This window comes from Amblyomma maculatum, chromosome 8 (assembly GCF_055883805.1).
Source record: "Amblyomma maculatum isolate TAMU_Amacu chromosome 8, ASM5588380v1, whole genome shotgun sequence".
Taxonomy (NCBI): Eukaryota; Metazoa; Arthropoda; class Arachnida; order Ixodida; family Ixodidae; genus Amblyomma; species Amblyomma maculatum.
In genome coordinates this window covers 64,702,115-64,729,667 of record NC_139351.1, presented here as the reverse complement: position 1 = coordinate 64,729,667, position 27,553 = coordinate 64,702,115, and the positions used below count along the sequence as shown (strand labels likewise).

The 27,553-nt window shown below is 48.4% G+C and overlaps 2 protein-coding genes across 6 annotated transcripts in view; one reads left to right on the top strand and one right to left on the bottom strand.

Moving 5' to 3' along the window:
- Positions 1-896: 896 nt before the first annotated feature.
- LOC146181306 (uncharacterized) lies at positions 897-2,335 on the top strand. Its single transcript, XM_084576369.1, has one exon. The coding sequence runs from the start codon at positions 1,054-1,056 to the stop codon at positions 2,098-2,100; it is 1,047 nt and encodes a 348-aa protein (XP_084432495.1). The 5' UTR covers positions 897-1,053; the 3' UTR covers positions 2,101-2,335.
- Positions 2,336-2,465: 130 nt separating this feature from the next.
- RhoGAPp190 (Rho GTPase-activating protein 190) overlaps positions 2,466-27,553 on the bottom strand; it is a 75,054-nt gene continuing 49,966 nt past the window's right edge. Inside the window, exons 13-20 of one of the 5 annotated variants that reach the window (XM_084576368.1) lie at positions 26,212-26,355; positions 25,660-25,768; positions 21,984-22,193; positions 21,573-21,661; positions 19,086-19,181; positions 16,726-17,116; positions 13,267-13,372; positions 2,466-7,723 (exon numbers count right to left, since the gene is read on the bottom strand). In XM_084576368.1, coding sequence (XP_084432494.1) covers positions 7,525-7,723; positions 13,267-13,372; positions 16,726-17,116; positions 19,086-19,181; positions 21,573-21,661; positions 21,984-22,193; positions 25,660-25,768; positions 26,212-26,355 — 1,344 coding nt within the window. In that variant the 3' untranslated portion in view covers positions 2,466-7,524. Of the gene's footprint in view, positions 7,724-13,266; positions 13,373-16,725; positions 17,117-19,085; positions 19,182-21,572; positions 21,665-21,983; positions 22,194-25,659; positions 25,769-26,211; positions 26,356-27,553 lie in introns of all 5 variants that reach the window. The other 4 variants (XM_084576365.1, XM_084576363.1, XM_084576367.1 and 1 more) reach the window with 4 other exon arrangements.

Sequence of the window (27,553 nt, the reverse complement as noted above, 5' to 3'; positions counted from 1 at the left end):
TCGTTTGTGTTGTGCAAAACGAACTATATAGCATTACTGTCGCGTGAATCCCACTGATCGCATTCCAGTAGTGTACATCTATGTGACGTGGAGGGACAAAACAAGGGAAGGGGATTATAAGTGTACAGTTGCGGGCTAGTTGCATGGTTGCTCATGACGGATTGAACAGGACACACACAGAGCGCTGCGTGTGTCCTCTACGCCTACCTCCGCGCTGTTTAATCCATCAAGGGAAGAGGGGCCTACATGTGCATTAACCCAAATACGGCTCCCATTTTTTTTTTTAATCCGGCATTGTACTGTTGCTGTACTTCGATCGGTACACTCAGCGCGGCTGCAAGACATCGCCACACCATGCGTTCCGTCTGTCAAAGCTGCAGATTGTTCGATTCGATTACATATTAGATCTGCCAAGTTCCACGAGTGCAGTGCCACTTCAGGCAGTTCATATACTGGCAAAACGAATGACCAAGAGCAGGCCGTACCGTCTGCTCGCCTTGACGTCTTCCAGAGAAACCCTCTAGCATCCTGAACCCAGTGACGGCGTTAATACAGCAAAATCGCTAAGAAGCACTAGAAAACCGCAGTTTCCTTGAAACAAGTCGTTACGGATATTATGCACGACTTCCTGCCAAGGGCTCAACTGACGCCATGAACAGTTGCGTGGCCAACTTATTTCAGTTACCATAATTTCATTAACGGTCATATTCTCCGCCCTACATATGGGCGCCGCCATATTTTGCTGCACCGCAGCTCACGACGTCCACTTCGAAGCGCGAGCCAGTCAAGAACTCGTCTTGCACTGGCGAAAAAATTCGACAGCGCTGCATTTTTTAGCTGGTACATTAAGTGCAGCCAAATCGAAAACATTTTACGGGGGATTCCGAGTTTTCACGCTAGACCTACGAGGTTCGTAATGTCTAAGGCAGCAAGCTATGTGCGACTAGAACAGCGTCCTGCTCCCGTCGCTGATCACTGTGACCAGGCAGGGGATTACGAGCGGATGACCGTCACCACCGAGTGACGGTATGACTGTGTCGCGCGTGCAGCGGCATGCTGAAGTCACCGTGCCCGGGAGTAGGTGGCGGTGACGAGTGTGAACGGGGCCCGCCCTCCGAGGACGGTCCGTGGCCATCGTGTCCACCAGGCGAGTGTGGCGATGTGACGGTCGACGGGCCGCCGCCCCACGACGCCGTCGAGCAGGCGGAGGACGCGTTCAGCGACAGCGTATCCGCCGAGTACTTCACCCCGGTCGGCTCACTGTTCTCGCTCGAATTCTGCTCCACGCTCGACATTCTGGCCGAGGAGGAAGACCTCGAGAAGGACGGGGAGGACGTGCAGGGGCGGCCACCATCGCTAGAGCCCGTCGTTATCCCATCTACCCCATCGACGCAAACGTGCAGCAGCAGCTGTTCGACCAGCAGACCCGCGTCGCCATCTCTGGAGGGGGAAGAGCGCGAGGAGCCCGTGGCGCGCATCCTGGACGTGTGTGGACAGCGGGTCGACTTCCATAACACTCCGAGCGTGCAGTCGCTGCTCAGTGATGCCTGTTCGGTGCAGCGGAGATACTTCTTCGGCCAGGGGTACCAGAGTCTCGCCAGCAGCAGCAGTAGCAGCTGTGACAGCAGTGCTGAACCGTCATCCGTTTCATGCTGTAGCAGACCCACAACCGCCGGTGTGAATAGTAGCATTGGCAGTAGCAGCAGGAACAGCAGCGCCGCTGAAGTGGGCAGCCGCCAATCGCCGAGACACCAGGGCCCACCATCCTCACGGTCTCCCAGCAAACTAATGCTGCCATGGCTCCACGACCCCCTGGAACCACGCATCGAGCAGCGCCGGCGGTCGGCCTGGACGCGCCTGTGGGCGGCCATTTGGCGGCGCATGCAGCAGTGGGTGCTTCGACGACGTCACGGTCGCCGCAGGCGTCGCGCCAACGACTGCGGCCAGCGGCTGTGCGACGAGAGTCAGGCAGGACCCAAAGACGACGACTACAACATCAGTTCAGACGATTTCTACATGGCCACTGCTCGCTGGGACCTCCGCAGGCTATACCAGCGGTGCATCTCGTACCTGCACATCCTGTGGTGCAGGAAGGGGTAGTAGGACAGCTCCAGTGGTGGCCCAAGGGTGCCAGACTTCTGTGGGCGACCCCACAGACATCATAGCATGCATCCACATGGCTCTTTGAAGACCCTGCCACCAGCCTACACTTCTTGTGCCCCAAGGGCACACTTTCTTTTCCTTGACTACCTTGTTGCCAAAAAAGAAAAAAGTGCACTACAGTCTCGTCTCTTCCTAGCTCTATAATTCACTTTTATTTTTTTTTCCTTTTACATCACTCACAAACACGTCTCTGGGCACAAAGTGCCATATGATACACACTCGACTCCAGTCGCGCCCCCAGTCTCTCCGCCCCGCAGAAGAGGTGCGCCCCACACACGCACGCACAAGGCCTCCGGGGAACAAGGGACACACAAGAGCTCTACACACACGCACAGCCATACTACATTTTTTTTTCAGCTACGAGTGGTCACACAACATAGTCTCTTCTGTATCACCATTCGAGCCCCACGGGCACTCCTGGTGTGACCTCGAGACAGCACTCGCACGGCCAGAGTATGGGGCACCCGTGAAAAAATACTTGAGAATCTCAGACACCTCTTAGTAGCCCTAGCTTTGCGTTTTGGCCCATTGCGACGCTCAAGCAACAGGCGCGGGGAACGAGACAGAGAAAGAGAGAAAAAGCTGCACCATTCAGGGACGACATTTCTATGGCAATAGTGGCGCAGCAGATGTGGTGCACACAACACCCTGGCACGGGTTGCGCGCCCCGAGAGGAATGAGTACGCTCGCAGTGAACTTTGACTGTTTGCAGCGTGACTGGAGTGGTAAAGGATGCTTGCGCGTCTAGGACCCAGTAAAATGCACTAAAATAAAGGCAGTCTCAGTACAAATAAAATGCCTCTGTCAAAAGAGCCATGGAGAGCTTTCTAAGAAGGGGGCAACCCGGTAAACAAACACAACCAATCGTATCATCAGCTGTACAGCTAAGAAAAAGGCAGAAGATGCACAAGAAATGCTTTACCTGTTACTTTTTCTTTAATTGAAATGTGTACAGACTAATGCTAATGAACTACATTAACTGGCGGGTGGTCCCTTCGCAATATATTATATAGCCCAGGAAGTACTACAGAAGATTCATCAGATCACGGTCAGAGATGAATATAGCCCAAGTATATGTTGTTCTATACAAACAAGCTGCACTAAGCCACTGATCACTTAACCTTATTTGCAAGACCTACTAGAATGAACTGTGATGTGCGTGATAAGTAAATGCATTAATAATAAAGGGGAAAAAAAACACTATGATGCCACACATTAATGAATAGCATTCAATACTGAAATCTTCCTTGCATCTCCACCATAACAGTGCCCCAAAACACAAGGAGGCAGACATGGTGTTCATTTTCAACAGACATTGAACGCCTGTCACCAGTCGGCTTCACATAAGCTACCTGCCCTGCACCAGTCCAGCTGGTGACGTCCACTGTAAAACGCTGCCTCCATGATTCGGGCGAGTAAGAGCATGTGGCACAAAGCACTCCCTTTTTGATTAAAAGCGAACAACTGTTGCACAGCCGTAAGTGCCCTAATTAAATCTGCAATAGCAAAGACCTTCTTGCTAGCACCGAGTCAATAAAATAGGGAAAAACGAATATCATCGGACCAAAGAATAATTTGCATATTCTGCAGTCTTACCAATAGTGAACAGCACCTGGCCCCAAACGAAAGAGGTAATATCAAATAAGGATGACTATGCCACACGTTAAAAAAAGGAGTCTATTTACATCACACTGGTGAACATAAGCTTGCAAGGATAGGAAGAAGCGCGACTAAGAAGACAAAGCCCCGTGATCATGCAGCAAGTGTGGAGTGAAGTGCTGAACTTTAAAATGGAGTAATGGCCACGACACATGCACGTGAAAATGCAGAGAGGAACAGAAGTCGAAACTGAAAACGAGCATGGAGCTAGCATAATATAACGAATCTATTCCAATCTTATTCTGCACCAGTTTTTCCAACCCTCTGTCGAAGCATCATGCCACGAACTGCCACTGGTGGAAGCCAACAGAGCAAGCATGAAATTTAGTGGCATAATTGGTTGCAGCTTCAGCCAATAAAAAACAGGAATAGATGCAAAATTAGAACGAAATTGAAATGAACTCACATTATCATACCATGACAGGACCGAAGTAAAGCGTACAAGTAATTTAATATTGAATAAACATTGGCAGGCTAACAATAGCCTGCTAAAAGAAGATCCATGTATGCTGAGTAAGAAACGGATCAAAGATGAGCGCAAATGAGTTTTTCAGTATAAGCAAGTATACCAAAAAAGAAAGATGGCACACAATTGCGGCAAATCAATTCAAAACTGGCAAGTCTGCTTTAAAATAGCTACCAATATAAAAAGGATGAACATTTAAACAATGTTTAAACAAGAGGAGGCTAGATCAGGACGCCTTCGAATCATCAGCCATCACATACGAGAAGCCCTGGTTATGCTAAGGAAGCCACCGAGCACACCAGAGTGGAATGAACAAGTATATGGTCACTCACGTCCAAACGGGCATGGTCAATATTTTAGGCCTGCCCATGGAAGATGATGCCAAAAGTTCAATGGCACAAAAAAAAGAGCCAAGAAGACACAGTGGCAGAGAGTGTAAGCAATCCAGTTGTGGAGCAAGCCACAGCATACTCCATACTTTGAGGACGGGGCAGAAGTAGTAAAGCAAGCTTTCAGGCAAGTTGGTTAGAGACAACAGACAAAAACAAAGTTCGCATTCGGAGCAGACGCTCATGGATAGGCACTGAACTAATTTATCGGCTTCTTTCTGTAGTTCATATCCAGCATCCCTCCCAATATGAACATCATTTATTGTACTGAACTTATGTCTGGAGTGAGTGACAGAAACCCAACGCTTCTCGGCATGACAGTGCCAGGACGATGGTGCCGCAGACTTTAGTACGCCGCCAGAACATTGGTGGCATCTGGTGAGTAAAAGAACAACCATTCTGACATCTTAATAATGCTGTCCTTTTCCCCTCAACGTTCCCGACATTTACGAGAACCAATGCAAATCTGGTGGAAAACGAGCAAGAGTTGCGGTTCTGTGTTATCGGACAAACCAGCAGTTTGACCTTTCCTTGGAGCAAGAGAATCGTGGTTCCCGTCATTAAATTGAGAACCACTTGGGGGGGGGTTTCTCGACAAACATTTCTCCTTTACTCTTGCAGCACAAGGAAGCATAAGCCTCAGCTCCACAAGCGCAATAAACGAACTATTATCTCCAGCAGTCGAAAACAACATTTGAAGCAAAATTTGACACCCTAACCTTCCTTTAACGGAAAGATGCAAAATCTAGCCATCCTCACTTCGCTAAGAAGGTTATAACAAAAGCAGAAAGGTATGTGGAACAGCATTTTGTCATAGTTTTGATACACCACACTTTGAAGGCCAGCCAACCTGAGCAAAGCTGCACATGTACGTCTGGGCAAAATTCCACTGGATGCAACTGGTCCACAATGATTTCAAACAAAAATAACCAGCTCTTCTCTGCCTATGCTGGGTCTGACAATGCCAAATCTAAATGAATGCAACCAAGATACAAAGCACTCCTGCTGGTAGGCGCTTAACGTGTTGCGAATATAATCTCAAGCTAGCAACGTAAGAATGAAAAAATAAAAAAGAAAGCCTATGCTGGTGCCACGGCTCGGACCTAAGTAGTTTTGATTCTTTCTTTGTTCTATTCTTACTCCTTTGATCTACCTGCTTCGACAGCTGCTCTAGAATGGGCTCAATGCCACCCTACAGCACAGAAAGTGACCGGGGGGTGTGGCCAGCTCAAAGGAGGCAGACGCTCCCAAGAAACACAGCACGTCACGGCCAGCATTACAGCAAAAAAAACACGACTAAGGCCTGCTCGGTTTGCTACTTGTAGCAGAACTGCATGTCCAACATTATCTGCACAAACACCACAGACTTCGCCACGTCACAGCCCACACCTCGGTCACATCCGAACTGCGGCTGCCCCGAGCCTTTACCGACCGTTTTTCGAAATTTAGTGTGGCAAGTTGCTCGAAGCTACCACCGGACCCACAATTTGCCAAAGGTCATGAAACGTTACGAGACTTAATTTGTAACTGGCCATCGCAAAGCAATTCCTAAACTGCCCGCCATCAAAAAGAGTTCTCCATGGCTCATCCTGCACAAGGCCTTAATTCAAGTACCGCTACCACCAACACTCCAAACAACGGCCTTCTTCTTATCGAGTGACCTTGGACACCTTACCACGTCGCTGAATAGTTCTTATATTAAGAGGCAAACTTCTGGAGCAAACACCAGTGTTTCATTCTCGCACTCCACCCCGAAAATGGCAATGCAGTCTGTCCTTTTGGCTCTCGCACAAGAAATATATGTGTAAAGTTACAAAACACCACCTAGCGGAAATGGTCCGAGAGGCAGGTTTCTCTAGCACGTGCACGTTCATGTTCACAAAAAAACTAAGGGTAGAAAACTTAAAACGTTAACAAGGGGTGTGCTGCGATCATCACTTCGGCGCAAATAGAAAGGAATGGTAATGCAAAAAAAAACAAAAGAATGTTAGTCACCATAACCGCACTGACTCTCTAGCGGTGTAATTAGGTGCTTCTGTTTGCTTTTTTTTTCCCTCACAAGCACACCCAGGCCAGATTAAACTCAACGAGACAGCTTTTTCTCGCCACAACCACGGTCCTCGATCATGAAGCAGAAGATTGTTCCAAGCAAGAGAAAGAAGAAGAAGAAGAAAAAAAAGAAAGCATTACACGAGGAGATGGCCTGGAGAAAAGGTGGTGGTGGGAGTTGACACCCGGCAAGGTTGCTCGCTCCAACTTCAGGCCCGGTCGACACCGGAAGTGCGCACGAGCCACCCCCCTTCAAGGCGCCCCAAATGCTCGCTGTACAAAAGACGGACACACAGAAACAATGCCGGGGGAAGGGGAAAGGGAAGGAAAACTAGGCCTTGGGGGAGAGGGGAATGAATGTACACGTGGGACCTTCTTTGAGAAAAAATGTACAAATATCACAGGGTCGTGCCGAGGACGAGAAATAAAGGCCTCGGCCCCCAGCCGGCAAATAAATTAACGAGCGCCGCAGCACCACGATCGCACGCGCACATGTACACACGCACACACACACACACACACACACAGCAGCAGCAGCAGCAGCGGCAGCACTTCACTCGACCGCAGCACGAGATTCTTCTTCCTGCAGGCCCGAGAGGACACTCTCCTATCGCGGCAGTCCGGTGGTGGCAGCCAAGCACAGATCTGGTCTTGCGAGAAGACGCGGCAGGGGGCCACCACGGGAGGAACTTGCCCTCCTCCGAAAGGGAGGCTGTTTGCCAGCAAAGGCCTGCCAGGGCCAGTGGGAGTCGTAGAAAAACACGACAACGGCGGCGGGATGATGCGGTGGTGGGATGGTCAGACACTCAGCACTTCGTCCTGGTCGCAGAAGAGGAAGCGGAACTGGTCAATCATGGTCTGCACGGCGTCCTCCAGGTGGGGTCGCACCCGCTCAAACACCCCCATGTCGCTGAACTCGAGCGGCAGCAGCGTGGGCCACCAGCAGATGGCCAGGTTCTTGCTATCCATGCTGTTCAGCCGGCAGTTCTCGGCCACCCTGCATCATTGTCAGTCCGAAATACATCGAATGCAGAGCAAACGCCCACATCACTGACCTCCGATTAAGACTTGCGCAATCCTTCATCAACTGCGGCCACCCCGTCTCTTGCAAACTCCCCGATCTCATCGCCCCACTGAACTCTCTGCCTTACCTTAGACTCCACTTCGTTACCCCAAGGAACCATCCATTAATAACTTTCTGCATTACATGGCACACTTAATGAAAACGCTGAAATAATTAAGGAACACTATGGTATCTTTCAAGTGTCAGGTTTCATGTCCGAAAAGAACTCTGCAGGCCTAGTAGTCATCAAAGTGAATTCAAACAACCAGAGCATAGCACTGCTAGATAATTACAAGCCATTTTTCACTATTGATTTCAGACAGCGGCAGCACTAGGCCGCTGCAAGACATTAACCTCAACCAAGCCACAGCATTGATGATCACAGGAGCCCAGAAAACACGAGATAAAAATTCCGTCTCTGCTCGTGCCTCCAACACATTACTACCACTCCAACTAGGTGTGTCCAGTCCCGTCATCACAGTTGTCACCAATTTGGCCTTGCTTCATCAATAGAACAAAATTACTATATTTCAGGTAGAGCAGGGGACGCATGCAAGGCCAGCCACAGGAATACAATGCTGACAAGAAGCTCTGCAGTGGCAGTTAACACCGCCAATGTTCCTCATCATCTGAACAGAAGTTTGCAACTTTGCACTTGTTCTCGATGTTCCTCAAGGCTGTGGTCACACTAGGACTACATCAGTCAGCAGATTATCTGCAAATGCAGTTTCTCTGTTTGCACCAGCCAATGCCTGTGACTGTCCCTTTTGCCTCGCCAACAAGCATGTTGTGAGCCCCTTCGGCTCCTGTGCGATAACTGCTGCTCACTTTTTTTTCCTCATGCTCATTTAGAAACTAGAGCGTTCACTAAATCAGTCCTAGAGTGATGAGTGATCAGCTTCATTATGCAGGCGATGAAGTCCTGCGCAAATTCGACAATTTCGACCACACCTTAGCATTACTCTTGTTTACTTAGCTGGGTGGTTTGTTAATGTTCACTCGTTTAGCATGACATGTTAGACACACTCTACTCATGTCAAATACTCTTTTTTTACTGGCTACAGATATGCACTTGCTTATGAAAGGAGACAACAGTGAATGAAGCGGTAACAACTATGGTCGCCTGCCCAGGAAACGCCTGACATCTGGGTTGCTGATTTCACTAAGACCAGCACTTCTCGCTACCTTTCTCTGCGATGTAACCATTACTTGATTTTAGATCACCTTAACAACAAATTTTTATCCATTAACCTAGACCATTTTCATTCTATAACAGCATGCTTGCCTCTTCCAAAGCGGTAGTGATGACCGTTATGACCCCTGCCAGTCACCTTCAGGTTTGCCTGGCTTACCAGGTCGCATTCCATAGCACTGACATTTCTCGGTCACTGTATCTCATCCTCGTAATGAACCTGATGGTACCCCGTTATATGCGAGGTTCTTCGTAAACGGGCTTCCCGCATTGCAGCTAGAACAGCACTCAAGCAAAAGTGGCATTTACTTCTGCTACACACGTCCGATTCTTCACGCTGAAAAGACATCATGCAATTATCGATAAGGTTCTGTCTGCAAATGACCTGCTTCAATTTACGGACACGATATTACTCATTACAATAAAACAAAATGAGTGTTCACAGCAACTAACTCTAGGTCGGCCTCTGTGCTTGCGGTCTTTGACCAATTTGTAAGGACGCAGTGACAAAGATAGTACACAACGCACTTGAGTGTACAACGCATCAACTGTACTGCCTGCTACGCAAAAACAACATCCAGTAAGACGAGGGTGGTCAGTCGCTCACCGAAGCGGCTCCCGGGCGGAGGCTCGTAACCACGCCCGGGACCTACCAGAACTTCAAATTCTACTAGATCATCAAAGCTGGGGGTCCCTCCAACCAGCCACCAACAAAATTGAAATATAAGAGGGGGAGGAGGAAGCATGAATGGGCAACACCAACCAACGGGAGTGATTGGGGCGGAGGTCAGCTTCCGCACTCTCGGACTCGACTCCTTGCATGGGGACACGGATATCGTCCCTATTAATTCAACAAAAAAAAAGGGGGGAAAGGGGAACAAAAAGGGGAAAGGGGGGAAGTGAGAAGAGAGAATGTGGGAGGGGAGGGAGGGAGGACACTAATTAACTAGGTAAACTATAACCAACAACTCCCTAGTCACATAAAAATTACCAATTCAACACAACCTCCCCTTTCAATAATTTTTTTATTATTTTTTTCTCCTTCTTTCTCATTTCCATCCGCGTTCCCTCCTTCCGTCCTATTGTCCTCCAACTCTCTCATTCCCACCCTCCTCCTACTTCTCCATCATTTTCAACGGGGGGCCCTAAGCAGCGGGCCTTCCTTTACCTCGCCTTGCCCTATTTCCTCCAACAAAACCAGTCTTCCCCGGAACCCGGGGCTCAGAACCACCAACCAATCAGGAAGAAAAAGGGAAGGTGGAGAACTGAGGGAAAGGGAGGGTGTGGACGAGGGGAGGGGGGAGGGGAAAATCACCTGGGAACAAAATTAAGGGGTGGGGGGCCTCTAATCTAATCTGTACCAAAAATTCACAGGTACTCAAGCCATCCACCAACCATCTCCGCAAAAGAACAACAACAGCCCAGTACCACCAGCCCCCCTCCACACAGCAGAAGCTTGGCCTCTTCGACAACCCTGCTCAGACCCGGAAAACCATCTAAATAAACGAATGTTACCAGCAAGAAGCATGTAGAACGCGCCACAACCGCAGTGAAACCATCTAATGAAATAAATCCGCTATGACTGGCCCATTCCCGTGGAGGCGGCTGGGCTAGATAGTAGATCTAACTTTTTTTTTTAAGCAAAATTTTTTATTGGACCAATCCCTATTCATTTTTCTTACTATTGGTTTAAGCCCGTTATACCTAGTGGCACGGGCAGAGGCATATTATTTTATGTTCTGTTTTTGGTAGCCTCACCATATTATATGTCCACATATTGTATGTACTGCCTGCTAGGGTGGTCGGTCGCTCACCGAAGCGGATCCTGGGCGGAGGCTTGTTACGACGCCCGGGACCTACCAGAACTTCAAATGTCTACTAGACCATCAAGGCCTGGGGTCCCTCCAACCAGCCACCAACAAATTTGAATTACAAGAGGGGGAGGGGAAGCAGTATTGGGCAACAACACCAACGGGGGTTATCGGGGGCGAAGGTCAGCTTACGCACTCTCAGTTTCGACCCCTCGTGATGGAGACACGGATACTGTCCCTATTAATTCCAAAAAAGGGAGGGGAGAGAAAAGGGGGAAGGAAAAGTGGGGAGAGGAGAAGGAAGGGAGGAAACTAATTAAACTCTTTAAACTATAACCAATAACACCCTAGCCTCATTCAAATTACCAATTCAACACAACCTCACCTTCCCAAATTTTGTTCCCGTTCCTCTTACGCTCTTATCAAAAAAGAAGAGAATTAATTTAAGTTTTTTTTTTTCCGTTTTTTTCCTTTCTCCCTTTTCCATCCTCATTCCCTCCTTGCGTCTCATTATCCTCCAACTCTCTCCCTCTTTCACCCTCTTCCTACATCTCCATCATCTTCAACAGGGGGCTCCAAGCAGCGGGCCTTCCCTCACCTCGCCTAACCCGGAATTCTTTTATTGGAGCAATCCCTATTCATTTTTCTTACTATTGGTTTAAGCCCGTTATACCTAGTGGCACGGGCAGAGGCATATTATTTTATATTATTTTTGGGTAGCCTCACCATAATATATCTCCATATATGTACTGCCTGCTATATGGCCCCTGAACCCCCCCCCCACCTCCCGCCCCTGAAATTGACGAAATGATCGGACAGGTGACATACACTATGGAACTGGCATCATCGATCATGCACATGCCTGATTGACATTGTAGACAAAAAGCATAGTGATTTGGGCCTGTTGGTACATTGTAGCTCATTAGCATGCTTGGCCAGCAGTTTTAATGCCACCTTTCTTACTGTTTTTCGCGGAGGTCGCCACATTCCTTTGGCAGCAAGGGGTATCACGGAAGCTTGAAAATGCTTTTATGTCACCGCGGTGGTGGGAATCGCGCAATTTCTTCTTTTTTTAATCCAGTGACTCATCATTCGCCGCAACCGAGTTGTGCAATGGCAGTAGTTTGTTGTATCTGAGATGAGTGCCATTACACCAAGGGATAGTTTGACAGCAGCATCACCCTCATTCACACTGACCAAGCGTTCGTTTTAACTGTAGTCGTTGAAGTGAGGTAGACTACCTATCTGTGTCCCAGTCTCTAAGCAACCGTCGATCTGAGGTCACTGCTGCCAAAACTACATTTGAAGAGCATCTTATTCGTGAAATGTCATAAATTTACTCACGATTGCCACCATCGCACACACAAGCTTTGCAAATTGACTACAACTGCTCGTCCTGGTAGTAGGCCAAAATTATTAAAAAATAGTTACTAAAGGTTATTCTATGCTGTCATAAAAATTGCGAAGTGGCCACACACGTTAACAAAAGCGTGACTTCGGTGGTCCCTCATTGCAGTGTACAAGGCACAGCTGGAAAAAGAGAGCAAGACTGCTCGCGAAATAAACACAAGAGCGGCACCTCACATACAACATGAGCAGGACTCTCCTTTCTGCACTCCCTGGCAATACCTAAAGACACGAACTCTGATTCGGAATGCTGCCCCAAATGCAGCATACACAAAGACAAACAACAAGCTTAGCACTCGCCAGTGTTTCTACATAGGCTGCTGACCCAAATACTATTGAGCGAAAGCATTAGCTGCGGGTGACCGAGCGTTCTATTTTTCTTCTTCCTCAGCCCACATATAAAGCCCAGCTTTAACCAACCCGTATGAACGTGCCTTAGTGGCCTATAGGGGTAACATGAATGCCAGGGATGATTCTGACATAACTGTCCCATGTGAAACGAGAGACCCAAGTTGGCAGCTCCTGCCAGCCCACATATAAAGCCCCGCTTTAACCAAGACATATGAACGTGACTGATGTCACGTATCACGTGAGCACCAGGTGCACCTCTAGCGCGCCACGCCAACTGCTTTTGTTTCACGTGGGGTGTGACGTTACGCGCTGCGCTGTGGCTGCGACCGCGCTACGCCGACCGCTTGAGTTGGTAGCCCAGCTCTCACCCTAGTGTCACGTGGGGACTGCCGGTTACTAAATGTGTGCAGTGTGAGGTTCAATGATGGTTGCTTGTGGCGCTAAATGCACATTTCACTGCACAAGTGGCGCTCAACTATCACAGACCACACAACATGGCGCTCTCCATTCAAAGAAACGCAAACATCACCAGCGCTAGTCCATGCTCATGTTGTGCGTGAAGGACGCCACAAGCCCGTGACACAGTGAACACCACAAACGCCATGGTGCCATTCTCGATTTCCTCCTCTGTGTTGCAGCACCAGAACTGGGAAAACAAGTCGCTACAAAATGAAGCTCGTACAGTAGGAGTTTGCATGACATTCTAGCATACTCACCGTACAAAATGCTGGAAGATGAACTTGAGGATCTCAAAGTTGGCTGGCGGCAAGCTTTTGATGAGCTCCCTCAGGGCCAGGAGCCGACAGCTGCGATCGGACAGCCCTGCACAACGCAAATGGGGCCACGTCAGGGCACGCCTCATGAGCTGCGGAGGCACGCCGTCACATGGAACCCTGCTGGTAATTATCAGCATCTCGACTGCGATGGTTGTTGGTTACACGGTGAAAAAAAAAAGGCACACAAGAGGCAGAGCAGTGACTACAAAGTCTCTCTCTCCCCCTTCAGTTTACTGCCCTTGTACTTTAACTAGCACTTTTGCGCTCTGTTTTAAACAGCACTGCAGTTCAGCACTATACCATTCCCAGTGTTAGTGTGGAACAAGTCACAATAGAACTCAAGTATCAACAAAGCAATACCTACAATAACAAAACAGAAAGCTGATATGTCCACAGCTATCACATGCCATCAACTATCAGGATGGTCAGAAACCATTTGGACTACCCACGTTTCCTTTAAAACACTCCAACATCATAACATAGAGCAACATTTACTACCTGCTATACGTCGCTCCATACATGGCATGCAACATTGACAGATGTATGTAGCAAGCCTCTTAGTTCTGGCTGTGGTCGGTGCCCAGAAAGTATACCGTATTTACTCGCATAATGATCGCACTCGCGTAATGATCGCACCCCTGAATTTTGAGGTCAAAATTCCATTTTTTAAATTCCCCGCGTAATGATCGTACCCCGAACATGGAGCCGCCTGGTGGTTGATCTGCAGTCATCCCGCAGTGAATGCATTCCGACGAGTTCCCAACCTAGTCTAGTAACGTTGGAGTTCCCATGATTCCATGCTTTGCGGCGTTCGCCATTTTGCAATTCGGCAGCGTCGTAGCGTGCTTTGTGTTTTTGTGCGAGTTTACGCCATTTCACCATGGGGCGGTATGCCAGTTACACCGCCGCGTTCAAGCTCAAGGCTGTCGACTATGCACTGAAGCATGGCAACCGCGCTGCTGGTAGGCATTTCGGCGTGGACGAAATGAGGATACGCTATTGGAAGAAGCAGCGCGAGAAGCTGATGGCTACGAACAAGACACGGCGGGCTTTCCGTGGACCCAAAACGGGCAAGTTCCCTCGTGTTGAGGAGGCGGTCCTAGAATATGTGAGGGACCTGCGCAAGGATGGTTGTGCAGTGTCATTAGAAATGATACAGACGCAGGCGCGCACAACTGCCAGGAAGCTGGGAATCGCCGCAAAGGATTTCCGCACTAGCTCCTGTTGGACGACTCGCTTTATGCGACGGAATGGACTTTCCCTGAGGCGGCGGACGTCGTTGTGCCAGCGGCTCCCAGCCGCGTATGAAAGCAAAGTGATAGACTTCCATCACTTCGTCACTAGGCTTCGCGAAAAATGCAGTTACCTCATGTCGCAAATTGCAAACGCCGATCAAACTCTACTGACGTTCGACATGCCCCGGAATACAACTGTGAACGAGAAGGGTGCTCGGAGCGTCCTCGTGAAGACGTCTGGCGCAGAAAAACAGCGATGCACAGTCATGCTTGCTGTGACGGCCGGCGGGCGGAAGCTGCCACCATACGTGATCTTCAAACGGAAGACTATTCCGAAGGGAAACTTTCCCCGTGGCATCCACATACGTGCACAGATGAAAGGGTGGATGACTGCAGACTTGATGGTCGACTGGATCAAGACTGTTTGGGGAAGAAGACCAGGAGCATTTCTGCTTCCCTCGCTTCTAGTTTTGGACAGTTTTAGGGGTCACCTTGTGGACAGCATGCGTGCCAAGCTGAAAGAGCTACGCACGGACATTGCAGTCATTCCTGGCGGCCTGACTTCGCTGCTGCAGCCTCTCGACGTGTCTTTGAACAAACCGTTCAAGGACAACGTTCGACGACTTTATGCTGAGTGGATGGCGATGGGCCAGCATGATTTGACGCCGAGCGGAAAGATTAGAAGGCCATCCGTGGAGATGCTGTGCTCGTGGATCACAGAAGCGTGGAGCAGTATCCCCGACGAGGTAATGGCTAAGAGTTTTAAGAAGACAGGCATATCTAACGCTTTGGATGGAACGGAAGATCACTTCCTGTGGGACAGTGAAGATGCTCCCAGCGACGACACTGCCGTTTCCGATGAGTCGTGCAGCAGCGGAAGCGAGGATGGCGAGGATTCAGACTTTGATTAGAGTACTGACGAAAAAAAATAAATGGGCATTGTGCACTCCATGTGATGCTTAATGTGCGTGTTTATTGCGAAGGTAAGCCTTACTCAGCTTTTATTTTTGGTTGTAATCGAGATTTATGTTCTAAGACGTCTGACCTGCAACTTGTTTGCGTTTTCGGCGCTCAAAAATTTTTTGTAGAAAATTTACCCCGCGTAATGATCGCACCCCGAAATTTGCGTCAGTATTTTAAAAAAAAAAGTGCGATCATTATGCGAGTAAATACGGTAGTTTGCCCTATGTCCAATGTTGAGAGAAGCATCTTTTGCTTTACACGGCTCATGTGCTGTGAATGGCAATGTTCAGCAATTACTTGTTCAGCAAATTCATCTTGCCCCTCACACTGAGACTTCAAGAAGTGACAGCAACATGCCGAAGGGTGGCACAGGACTGAAAAGGCTATTTGCTCCGCCCCGAAAAAGTAGTTCGGCATAACTGGAAATTGAATGCTTGCTTGCCTTGCCCATGATTTGCAGTGACGAGCAGATTGTTCTATACTGCTCCACGTTCTCACGGAAACCTTCCCCAAGACTTCGAAAAGTATGAGATATGTGATGCAGCAATAAATTTTTGTGACCACAGTACTTGTGCAGATTCAAAATGTTGACCGTTAAGTTTGGGATAGAGCACAGTGTCATAAAGATGACCTCCATACAAGAGAAAGAAGGCAGGCCCAGATTAATTCTAGAGGATAAAACAGTGTTACAATGCTTACTCCACCATTCCTTCCTCCACTAGTACCTGCCCTTGGAACAGCTGAGGACAGACAGAGACAAACCTATTTCTGGCACATGCCCACTTCTTTCTCTCTCTTCAAGTCACCTTTCAAGTTTATCTAGGCTTTTGCTCTTCTCTTCCTTTTGTTTTTATTAGATAGTGTGGCCATACAGCCAAGCAGAGTCCATCACATGACAAGAGCATCACTCCAAGTGACCTCCTTCCTATCTTGCAAACTGCCAGGCTCATCGCTCCATAAAACTCCATCTCTTTCAGCTATATTTTCATTTCGTACAGTCGTCTACTCCTTCACTCTGGGACACCATTGCATTATGTGTGCCACTCATTTTTTTTTTCTTTCTAGTCAATTCCAGCTCGTCAATTTCTGTGCATTCTTGAGGCTCCCTTTCCATCTCTCAATGTTGCCGGAATTTCCACTGAATACCTGGTGGCAGGCAACCTGAGCCACAAGCCCCCTCGAGGGGAAAAGGCACACTGACCAGCTATCTCGGTGAGGCGTGCCATGTGGGTGTGCGACAGCAGCGGGGGCAGCCGCTTGGAGAAGAAGTCCTTGAGGGCGGTGGCCACCGCGTTGACTGGCAGCTCGGCACCCAATTCGGCAGCGCCCAGATCACCCAGCCGGCCCTCATCCAGCCGCTGCAGCAGCAGCTCCACATGAGCCCGGTTGCCCGGCACCCGGTACAGGCCCTCCGAGTCCAGGCCCTCCTGCTCAATGAAGCGCACGCACTGCTCCACAAAGAGGGGCGTGCGCACGGCCTCCGACTGGGCAAACTCTTCCAGGGCCGGGGTGCACCCTCCACCCCCAGTGGCGGGGCTGCTGCCGCCACCCTGCTTCTTCTTCTTCTTCTCCGTCAGCCGCTTTTGCCGCTCCTGCAAAATAAAGGCCTCCACTATGCATGCGCTCATGCCAGAGTCCCTTAGGCTTTCCTTACATAGCTCAACTCAATGCTCCAGTATAATACTCACCAGTGCCTGACATCAATGAAGCAGTTTAGCACATGTAACACACCCCAAACTGTGAAAGTTCGTTAAGTCAAACATCAATCATTCGAATTTCTAGATAATTTGAACGGTGCCAGCCAACACCCATGCAAAGCTAAGGCACCGGACAGATGCTGCGGGTCTCGCAACAGTTAGGCTATGTCCAAGTATGATCATCAGAGTAAGCAATACTGAAAACAGCCCTCCTCATACCTGACCTGCATATTGCGGAGTTGACCGCACACCTCCAAAGCGTACACAATGGCATGTGTGACAAAAAACAAACGGCCTCGTCTTCGAGAATAGGTCACCAACTTAGTTTCAGTTTCACTTATATGAGCTTCATGCCAGTTGTACCAGTCTGCGGTGAGAGCGACTATTGGTTGCTCATCAGCCAGACAACCGATCACGGCTGTAGCGGCATGCCAGACCATGGCTGGCATGCCGCTGGCATGCCATGAGAAGATGCTGAGGAGGAGAAAAGAACTCAAACAGGTGCTACATATAAGCGTAATGTTGCTTTCCTTTTTGTTTTTACTGGCACCGCTTTCACTGCACGTGTAACACTGTCAGTGCAACAGCTATCGATGAGACCTTGCATTATATAGCGCACGGCGCACACATTTGTCAGTTTTCTTTCTTCATGCTATAAATGAAGCAATGATTACGTCCTCCAAGACTGAGAAACAAGCAAGTTTCAGCGAGTTGATGTTTCATGCTCAAGATAAAGATCACAGCACAAAAGTCGAAAGGACACTAATACAGTGCAGTCCACATATAACAATACTGAGAAAACCGAAAAATCTGATCGTTATGACCGATATTATTATATCTTGGCAGGCAAAAAAAAAAAATGAAAAAATGAAACAAAGAAAAAAAAAGTCTGTATTTTCCCATGCATGTAGGCTTTGAACACTAACCATTGTAAGCAGCAGTAGATACTTTATTACAGGGTACATCAATAGCCATTTAACAACTTAAGCATACTTAATAATGTCGAAAATTCGCACTCGCATGAGCAGCAGCTGAAGCTTGACAATCTCTATGAGCATCGCTTCGAGTTGCACGTATGCTGGCGGCAGTCCTTTTTGCGTGCACGGAACCAATTAGCGACTGGGTGAACTGCAGGACATCCTCAGCCTTGATGATCGTCAAAATCGTAGGGTGCCAGAAATCCTGATGAATCTGCTGTTTCATCTTAAGAGCTATCGCGCCGTCAATGCGGTCAGCGCCTTTTTCCACGGAGGCTCAGTTGGCGATGGCGATGCTGACACGGCCGCACCCTTAGCGCGGCAACAGGCAGTGATTGTGATGATGATAGTGTTCATTTCCTAACCGCACGCAATGGTACTCGCGGATTTCTCCATGAAAGTCCATTTTCGCCGCATATGTCGAGCTTTCACGTCATTTTCTCCTTAGTGTTTTATTTTTTATTAACCATTAAGACATTTTCGTGGTAAACATCTACCGGGCAGCGATAAAACTATCGTTCTATTCGATGTACCGCCGATAATCGATCGTTACATCTGGTTTATTTTTACACTGGACCAATGAGATAACTGATAAATCTCAAGAATTTGATCGTTATAAACGATATACCGTTAAATCCGGTATCATTATAAGGGGACTGCACTCTAAGTGTTATTACTGCCCCTGGGGATGTACAGTGGCAGCAGACGTTCGTCCAGGCTTAGAAGAGGCAACCTACAAAATGCAACACACTCGCTTTGAAGCCCTCTGGAGCAAGAATGTGAACACGACGAAGGAGTAGCGCGTGTCCCTGGTACAACTGTCATCCTAATCATGAAGACGGACAAGATCAAGCACCATTAGGCACGGAGTATCCGAGGTGGCTTACCTCTTCCTTGAGGCGGCGCTTCTCTGTCTTCTCGTCCTCACGAGCCTTTTTGCGCTCATCTTTCTTGCGAGTTGTACTCTTGTCCTTCAGCAACTGCTGCAAGGCAAAGACGTCGCCACTCCCGTTAGCCTCGCAAATGTTCTCAACCAGGCCAGTATTCAAGAGGTCTAACTGCTGGAATGACAACATTCAACACAAAGTGCACTGCAATGCGACAAGTCCTCACAAAAGCGAGCTTGTTGAACACCACGCTGAGGTCTGTTAGGAGAATTTTCCACAAAATCACCCACTCCCTTCATTAACCACGCAGTACAACACTGTAGCCTTTTCTATTTCAAAGCTGGCCCAACCGCTCACTCTGTAAATAGGGCTCGTTTGGATGCGTTGATTCCTCTAGTTGCAATGTGGCACTAGTTGCGTGGAGCTGTAGCTCACGTCATGATGAGAGCTGCTGGCACGACTGCTAAATGCTCACATCTCAATAAAAAGCTGCCTCGCGAAGAAAGAACAGAATTTTGTCCACTCCTTTTTCATTGTTGGCCACTCACACTCTGCCTCAAACCAAACAACAAGTATGCTCACACCCAGTGCACTGGATGGGCATAAAGACTAGAGTGTAAAACAGTGGTAAAGAGCACTTTAATGAAGGCTTGATTTCATGAAAACTTTGGCATGCAGAACGAGAACTTCATGATTGCTTTCTCTTTCTCCTAGCTGCAAAACTTTGAGCTGATGACCAGCATCTACACGTCTGGCTATGTTGGCAGCCCCAAACCTTTCATGTCTTTTCCTTATCTGCCAAAAATTAGCTGGAATACTTCACCTAAATTCTGTTTAGCAATCTGTTAGCACAGAAAAGCAAGCCAGCACTTTCATCAGCAAACCAAGTTAGAATGATGTCATCAGCTAGCATAGTGTATGCCTTGGTAGCCATGAAGCCATGAATACTACAGTAAAATCTCGGTGATACAAATCCGATTGATACGAATATCGGGATGATACAAATTCGCAAAATTCCCCGACCGGAGTGCATTGTGTACAATGTGCAGAATTTCGGATGTTCCAAACACTCTCCCGTGCCACTATGGATGACATGAACGTGCGGACTGCAACCACAACCCCGAACACTGTGCGCACTGTCCGTGCATCGTCGACTCCGTGATCGCCAGCCACGCTGTGTACACGCATCACGAGCAGTTTGCGGTGACGCATCGTCCGCACCTCGCCAGCGTCGCAACTGTCCGTCGCGCTCACACTGCTAAAAGTTTTGAGCGGCACGTGGCCTACAAACCACAGACGTCACATCCACAGCATTTGCCGGCAACGTACACGCGATCAGCGAGCAGTTTGCGGTGCCGTGCAGCAGGCATGTCGCCGTCTCCTGTCATAATGTATGCGACACGAAAAGTACAAAGGCGGGCGGACCGCACATTGCCAGCATCGCTATCATTTTCCATGCTGCGAAAAGTCTGCAGTGGTGCACTGCCTTGAGTAGTAGTCGGCGGCGCACGTGGCGGGCGAACACAGGGCGCACATTGTAGACTTCGCAACCACTATAGTCGCACCGCATGCCTCGCTAACTTAGTGGCACGGGCAGAGGCACATTATTTTTATTTATTTTTGGCCTGCCTCAACATAGTATATTTATGCATCGCGAGCAGTCTGCAGCGCCATGCAGACAGCACGTCACCATCTCTTGTGCTGTATGCGCCGCGAGAAGTCTGCAGAGGCACGCGGCCCACACACCGCCAGCATCGCAATTGCCTGCGCCGTGAGTGGCGAGCTGGGACCGCGTGACTATAATAAACCTTCTCAGATCTAAACAGATCTGTACACGTAAACAGATCTGTGCGACTACCTTTCCCATGCTTCTGCAAACTTATTTTCTTTTGTTTTGATGGTGCAAATGATCGTATGATACAAATTTTTTTGCAACCCCATCAAATTCGTATCAGTGAGGTTCTACTGTATGCACTGCTCTTATGTGTGGATTTCATATCGTAGACCAATTGGCTGTTATGCAGCTCCTATATCAGTGCCAACAAACTGTGACAAAAATCGTGTTCCAAACACTGTCAAGGCCTTCTTTCTGCGCAGGCTAGAGCAGCAGAGTGGGTACGGTGATTTAAAAACTAAAAATGAGGTGCTCACACTCTTCTTTTGTTTGTGGCAGTCACATAAGTTATGAAACATGTTAGCCAAAAATCATTTGCCACTTTCCGAAGAAGTTCACATAAGCCTCATCTAAAAACAAAGAACCGTCATATTTGTGGAAACCACAAGTGTCTTTTACAGAGCACCTCCTATCGCACATTTCACCACGCATTTTGGAGCTCAACACGTTTCATGACAAAACACCAGTGTTTGAAATGCAGGACAAAAGTGCGACGTTTCGTCAGCTCTCATTTTCTACTGCATACACTGACAAAAAAAAGCAAAAGAATGCAAAAGATGAAATTCTGCCCGACACACAAACCACCCACTTACCCTGGCACCAGCCGCGAGTTCCCCGAGGGTCGCACTGTCATAGGCCACGCTATCATCGACAGGAAGCATGCAGGGTAGCTTGGTCTTGGCTGCTGCAATACAGGGCAGTCGCTTAGCGCTGTCTGGGTACAAGTAGAGCAACTGGGTACGATCAGGCCTTTAAAGGCCTTCTTCGAAACATTTCGCAACAGCACCTTACCAAGAGACATCAGCATGTAAAACAGTGGACACACAACATGCTGTGATGATGAGGCAAGCAGCGCAGAAAAATTGGCTCAGAGACCCTGTACATGCAACCTTTCTTCTCCTGAAGCCTCTGGTCTATCTGACTGAGGGTTGGCCATGAAACATGGCAAGGCCAAGACAAATTGGCAAACACAAGCACACGCCACAGCAAGCAGCAGCTGGCACCTGTGGCTGACGGCACCAGCGGCGCATCTGGGTACGGAGGCAGCGCCGGAATGCGTGGGGGCGCCACAGGAATGCTGCCTCCCCGGTGGCGGCGGTGGCGCCCCCTGCGGTGGGGTGCCGGCGGCCGGCGCGGTGCACCCCCGTGTGTACGGCCAGGGTGCCGCTCCAGGGAGCTCCACTCGCTGTCCGAATCGGACGCCGCACCCACTGCTGTCACCACCCACCGCCAAGACACCAAAACAGAGGAAGGAGGAGGAAGAGCAGGAGGTGCCGGACAGAGAAGGGGAAGGGGACAGAGAGAGAAAAAGAGACAGAGAAAGAGCACAGTGAGGTGTGGACAAGCTGCAGACCAAGCCAGGGGCAGTATGACGCTCTCAGAGCCCAAAAGTTGCTTCAGCGCAGACAAATTTACAAGTGTGGCCACTGCCATTGCAGATCAGCCTAGCTTTGAATAAGCACGCGGCAAGGATGTCACCATAATTAGCGTGACAGTCACGCGATCCGAAAAGGAAGGTTGCAAAAATGCTGTTCCAATTGCTACATAACGCTAACTGCTGCACAATGTGTGCATAATAATATGCTTTCCCGATACAAGTCGGTTGTAGAAGCCGCTAAGAAAAGCTGCAACCCTACATCAGCAGTAGGTATCAGCTTGGGGTAAGCACTTACTGTTTACAGTGCTACCCAGCATGGCTTGACATTTCATTTATTCTCTTAGGTGACAATGACCAAAGTCAAGACGCCCATTGCTGCCTGCCATTACTCCTGTAAAAACCACAACTGTCCCTAAATCACAGCTTTAGCATAAGTATGACTGTATAGATTGCTGGCGTATCAGCTGGGAAAAAACAAAAGACGCATTACAGCAATGCTCGCCTAAGCTATTCCTACAAGACTGAAATCACGGAATGAAGTGAGAGGACATACAAACATCTGAGGAGAAAGGAAACAAGACAGTGAAGCTTTACACAACCATACAGAGATGAGGGTGAAAGCACCATGTAAGAAGAGTCAGTACGCACCCAATTGTGTATTGGGTTTGACAGTCGTTTGGCACACACAAGGGACAAGTTTCACAGGACCACAGTAACAGAAAGTAACTAGTCGAAGTTACTCACACAGAGAGGCCCAGCCAGACATCTCATTGGTATGCTGACAGCTGAGCCTAATGGCTTCGGGCGGAGATACGACACACTACTGTGCGAAGGCGAACCTTTGACGGAGAATTGTTGTATACACAGTCTCAGTTGCTATGTGGCTGCAACTTGTCTACTGTGTAGAGTAAGTAGAACCCTGCCACAGTAAACTCAGATACTATAAAGTTGATCCCGAATATACTGAACTCAAAGCGGATCGTGAAATAATTCGACGTATCGATAATTCGATATATAAAAACACATCGACAGATGAGCTCCTCAGTAAATGTTATTACTGTGCAGCTGTGCTAGCAAGCGCACTTCTTTAACAACATGCGGCTTGCCGGGCATACTTTCAGCACAGTGCACACCGCGAGTGTGGTGATCCATGGGCCACACGTGCGTGAACTCGGGTCAGGTGTCAAATAGAGGGTGCAACATCACATGACCGCTACAGATCGGAGCGTCATAGCTGGAATTGCTTGCATCTCACACCGTGCGATACAAGTGTTGGAGCTCGGATGATGCGCAGACGGTGCTTTGAGGAAAGTCACCGCTGACCGTAAGATGGTTTGGTATGGTTTATGAGGTTTAACGAACCAAAGCGACTCAGGCTGTGAGAGACGCCGTAGTGGTGGACTCCCGAAATTTCGCGCACCTGAGGTTCTTTAACGTGCACTGGCATCGCACAGCACATGGATGCCTAGCTTTTCACCTACATCGAAAATCGACCGCTGCGTCCAGGATTCAATCCCTCATCCTTGTGCACAGAAGTCGAATTCCCTAGCCACTGGTTTAGTTGATTAGAGAGTTAAGTATTTTTTTTTTTTTTGTACAACTACCGTTCTACCAAGCCAACCATCTGACAATAATGATGAATGCAAATCAGGACATGTGCAGGTGATTTTGGAAGGCTTTTTTTTTTTTTTACAGTCCAAATTAGGGGTGTGTGAATACTGAAACTTTCAAATATGAATCGAAGAAGAATATATATAAAGAAAACGCCTTCGAACATCTGATCAGTGAAGAAAAGAAAGGCAGAAAAATAAACGATAGCAAACATTGTCTGTCTCATTTTAGAATTCACATGATACTTGCAAATAAAACCAAAACAAGAATTGCACAGAAGTGCATACCCTACTGAAAAACCCAGTAGATTTCGTACATCGTTTCTTCCTTCTTTCCTTTCCTTTTTTTTTTGTACAGGAAAGACCTGCATGAAACCAAGTGGAGATGTCACATCACTACTGAATAGAGTAAACTCTCGTTAATTCAGCCTTGATGGGACCAGAAAAAAAGCCCGAATTAACTGAAACCTCGAATTATCAAATGGGCCTGAAAAAAATCTGCCAAAACTGCTTGCATCAGAGTAATCTTGACCGATGAATGCCTCCGCCATGGTTGTCTGCATATGAGATGGAACTAAAGTGAAGATGATGTTTTTTTTCCAGTTTGGTCAAGTGTTTCAATTTGCAAACACATTCAGGAAGGCCCTCTTCACAACAGGGAAGGTCCCTCATTGCAAAATGACCAATCATGTTTTAAGGAAGCTTAACTGCACAGTCCACACGGTGAAGCATCGCTGTGAAGCGCATAGTGCGGTTAAGCTTTGGTGAATTCAATAATTTTGTGGCGTATTCAGTCATTTTTGAATATTCATAAAATTTTTCACAACACTTTTTCGAATACAAATCGAATAAAAGTAAAGCACAGTCCATTTAAAAAGATGCAAGGAAAACTTCAAAAATTTGAAGTTCAATTCGTATTTAAAATTTCTGATAATCGCACAACCCTGATCCAAACATAACTATCACTTTTCTCGGTTTTTCTTAATATCGTTATAAACGGACTGCACTGTACTGTCTCGTCCTAATTACCTAATGCATCGAATGGCTTCCCTGCATATAAAGTCCCTCAATAGACTGACACTGGTCTGTGTCCACGTTACTGCGAGTCTTGGCTCCTTCATTTGACCAGCCTCGGGTCGCTACAAAAATCATCAGCACGTCACCTAATCACGAACGCAACTTTGGAGTCGTATAGCAAATCACATTAATACTATTAGTTTTCTTTGTGTTGTTCATTTTCTTTAAACAAAAGGAAACATCATAAAGACATCATTGTGATGGCAGCAGGGTTTCGGGTTGCTTGGAAAGCGTTCTTTTCAACGCCTGGCCACTGCACCGTGATTCACCTTCCAACAACTAGCACAACGAAAGGAATGAGGTGGTGTCAAAGAGCCATTTCCCAAGCCATTCACCCCTAACAAAGCGAGAGCCAGGCCAGGAGAAAGCATCTACCCAGAAAGCTACCCGTGAGTCCTCTGTAGCACCGGGGATCTCAGATCCAGTGACCCAACAGATTGTCAATATCAGTACCTCTTTTCTGCACGACCCAAAAACATTACGCCGGCAAAGAACCAAGACCACGAGGCGCAAGCAGCACTACACCTTACGTGGCTACAGGATATGTACAATGCCCCCCTTTCCCCCCCTCCCCCCACAGCACTGGTGGCCGCCAAGTGGAAACCAGCAACTGACCTTTGTCGTGTTCTCGGCTGGCGTGCCGTCGTGCAAGGGAACGCACCCGATGTTTTCCTTCGGGCAGCAGCAGGGGACCCCGGTCTGCACCTCCACCGAAGACCGCCTCCTGCGTGTGCCAGCACGTATGCACGTCTGAGTTCAGCTCGTAGAGCAAGAAACAATCCTCTGCCTCGATGAGCATCCACAGAACAATCCCCACCCCTCTTACCAGTTCAGCGAGTGGCTGCTGCTGTTTTGTTGTAATACATTAGGCTCCCGTTAGGAAGACCTCTGCTGAGACGTATCCTTGGAGAGGAAAGGAAGTCGAAATTGCATGCTTTAAAAAAAAAAAACAGAAAACGTTTACTACAGCGAATAATTCATAATGCCCATGTTCTTTACATCAAGTTTCAAGGACTGATCCTTGGTTGGCACTAAGGGAGTTCACTTTGTGGTGGCTACACTGAAACTTCCCTATCATCCGAAGAACTAGTATCGGTTGAAGGGAAAGGGAATTGACTGCAACCACCGCTGCAATTAGAAGGAGATGTAAAAGGGTGTAAAACATACCTGTGGCGAGGGGGCATCTTCGTCAGGGATTGCTAACGGAGGCTTGTGACCGGGGCCCGACAACTGCAGCCGACTGATGGCCTCCGTCAGATGGTCGAACTGCCGCAGGTTCAGCTTGCCCGGCTGCTGCTGCTGATGGTGGCCCTGAAGGGAGAGCAAAACGCGAGGATTTCACATTTTAAAAGCTGTTTCAGCAAGCTATTGTGGCACTCATGCTGCATACGACGATGCATGCGCATGTGGCATGCCTGCCAACTTGGCGATGGTATCAAAGGATCGGGAGATTTGTGTACACATCAACATTTAATGCAGTCCAAAGAATGCTTTCCCAGCAGGGACTTAGCTGGTTTTGACAACGCCATGTCAACTGCTCTAAGCGCCTCACGAAGGTCCCCACTCACACACACACTGTCGCAGTGACGTGAGTCACATGACCCCTGAAATGCACAGCCTGCCAGTCATATGACTGAAGAGACCACACCAATGAGTCACGTGACAGAAGGGTGATGCTATCTATTGCTGAGGCGACTGACAGTCAGGTGCTAGGCAATGATGTCACTTCACGCATGTAATCACACCTCGCCGGAGTGGTCAAGCTATAACTGACGCTGCAAAAAAAAATGATGGGACCCAGTTTGCACTTGACATTGTCCTAAGGTCATCCCTGCAATACAAACACTTCGTTAACACCACTTATGGGTTTGCCCCCCCCCCCCCCCCCCCCCCCTAACGCTGAAGCCAAAAATACTTCGGCACCCGGAAGCAACAGATGGGTTTGGCACTGAACCGATCCTCGTACAGTAAAACCTCGTTAATTCAAACTCTGCTTATTCGAAATCCCGCGTAATTCGAAGGTTTTCAGCGGTTCCAACATTTTCTATGAAAATTTTGCTGGATAAATTGAACAGTCAGCGCGCCTCAACTTGGTTAATTCGTCGGTTCTGACTGTGGCCTCAGTGATCTGTGCTATGCGGCGCGCGTCTCGCCGCATAGTTTTCAGAGATGCCGCTAGATGTCACTAGTACCACTAGGTCTTTCCGCGTTTCCATTGTACCTTTGTCTACCCTTTGCGTTGCGGTCGTCGCATGGTCCGGTCTTGTCGTCTTCGCTGCATTTCAACCTGTTCTGTGCCTCGAGTGGACGCGTATATGCTGTGCTCTTCGTTTCCGACGACGTGAGCGGAGTTTTGAGAAGAAAATCGCCTTCGCCACGTGTATATGCCGTGATCTTCGTTTCCGACCACGTGCGCGGAGTTTCTGAGAAGAAAATGCCCAAGTAAAAAGCCTTGACTCTATGCCAAAAGGTGTGCCTGGTTGAAGAGGCAGAAACATGGATGAGGCCC

Coding starts and splice junctions, on each gene's coding strand:
- LOC146181306 (XM_084576369.1), top strand. CDS start 1,054: ATGCTGAAGTCACCGTGCCCGGGAGTAGGTGGCGGTGACGAGTGTGAA.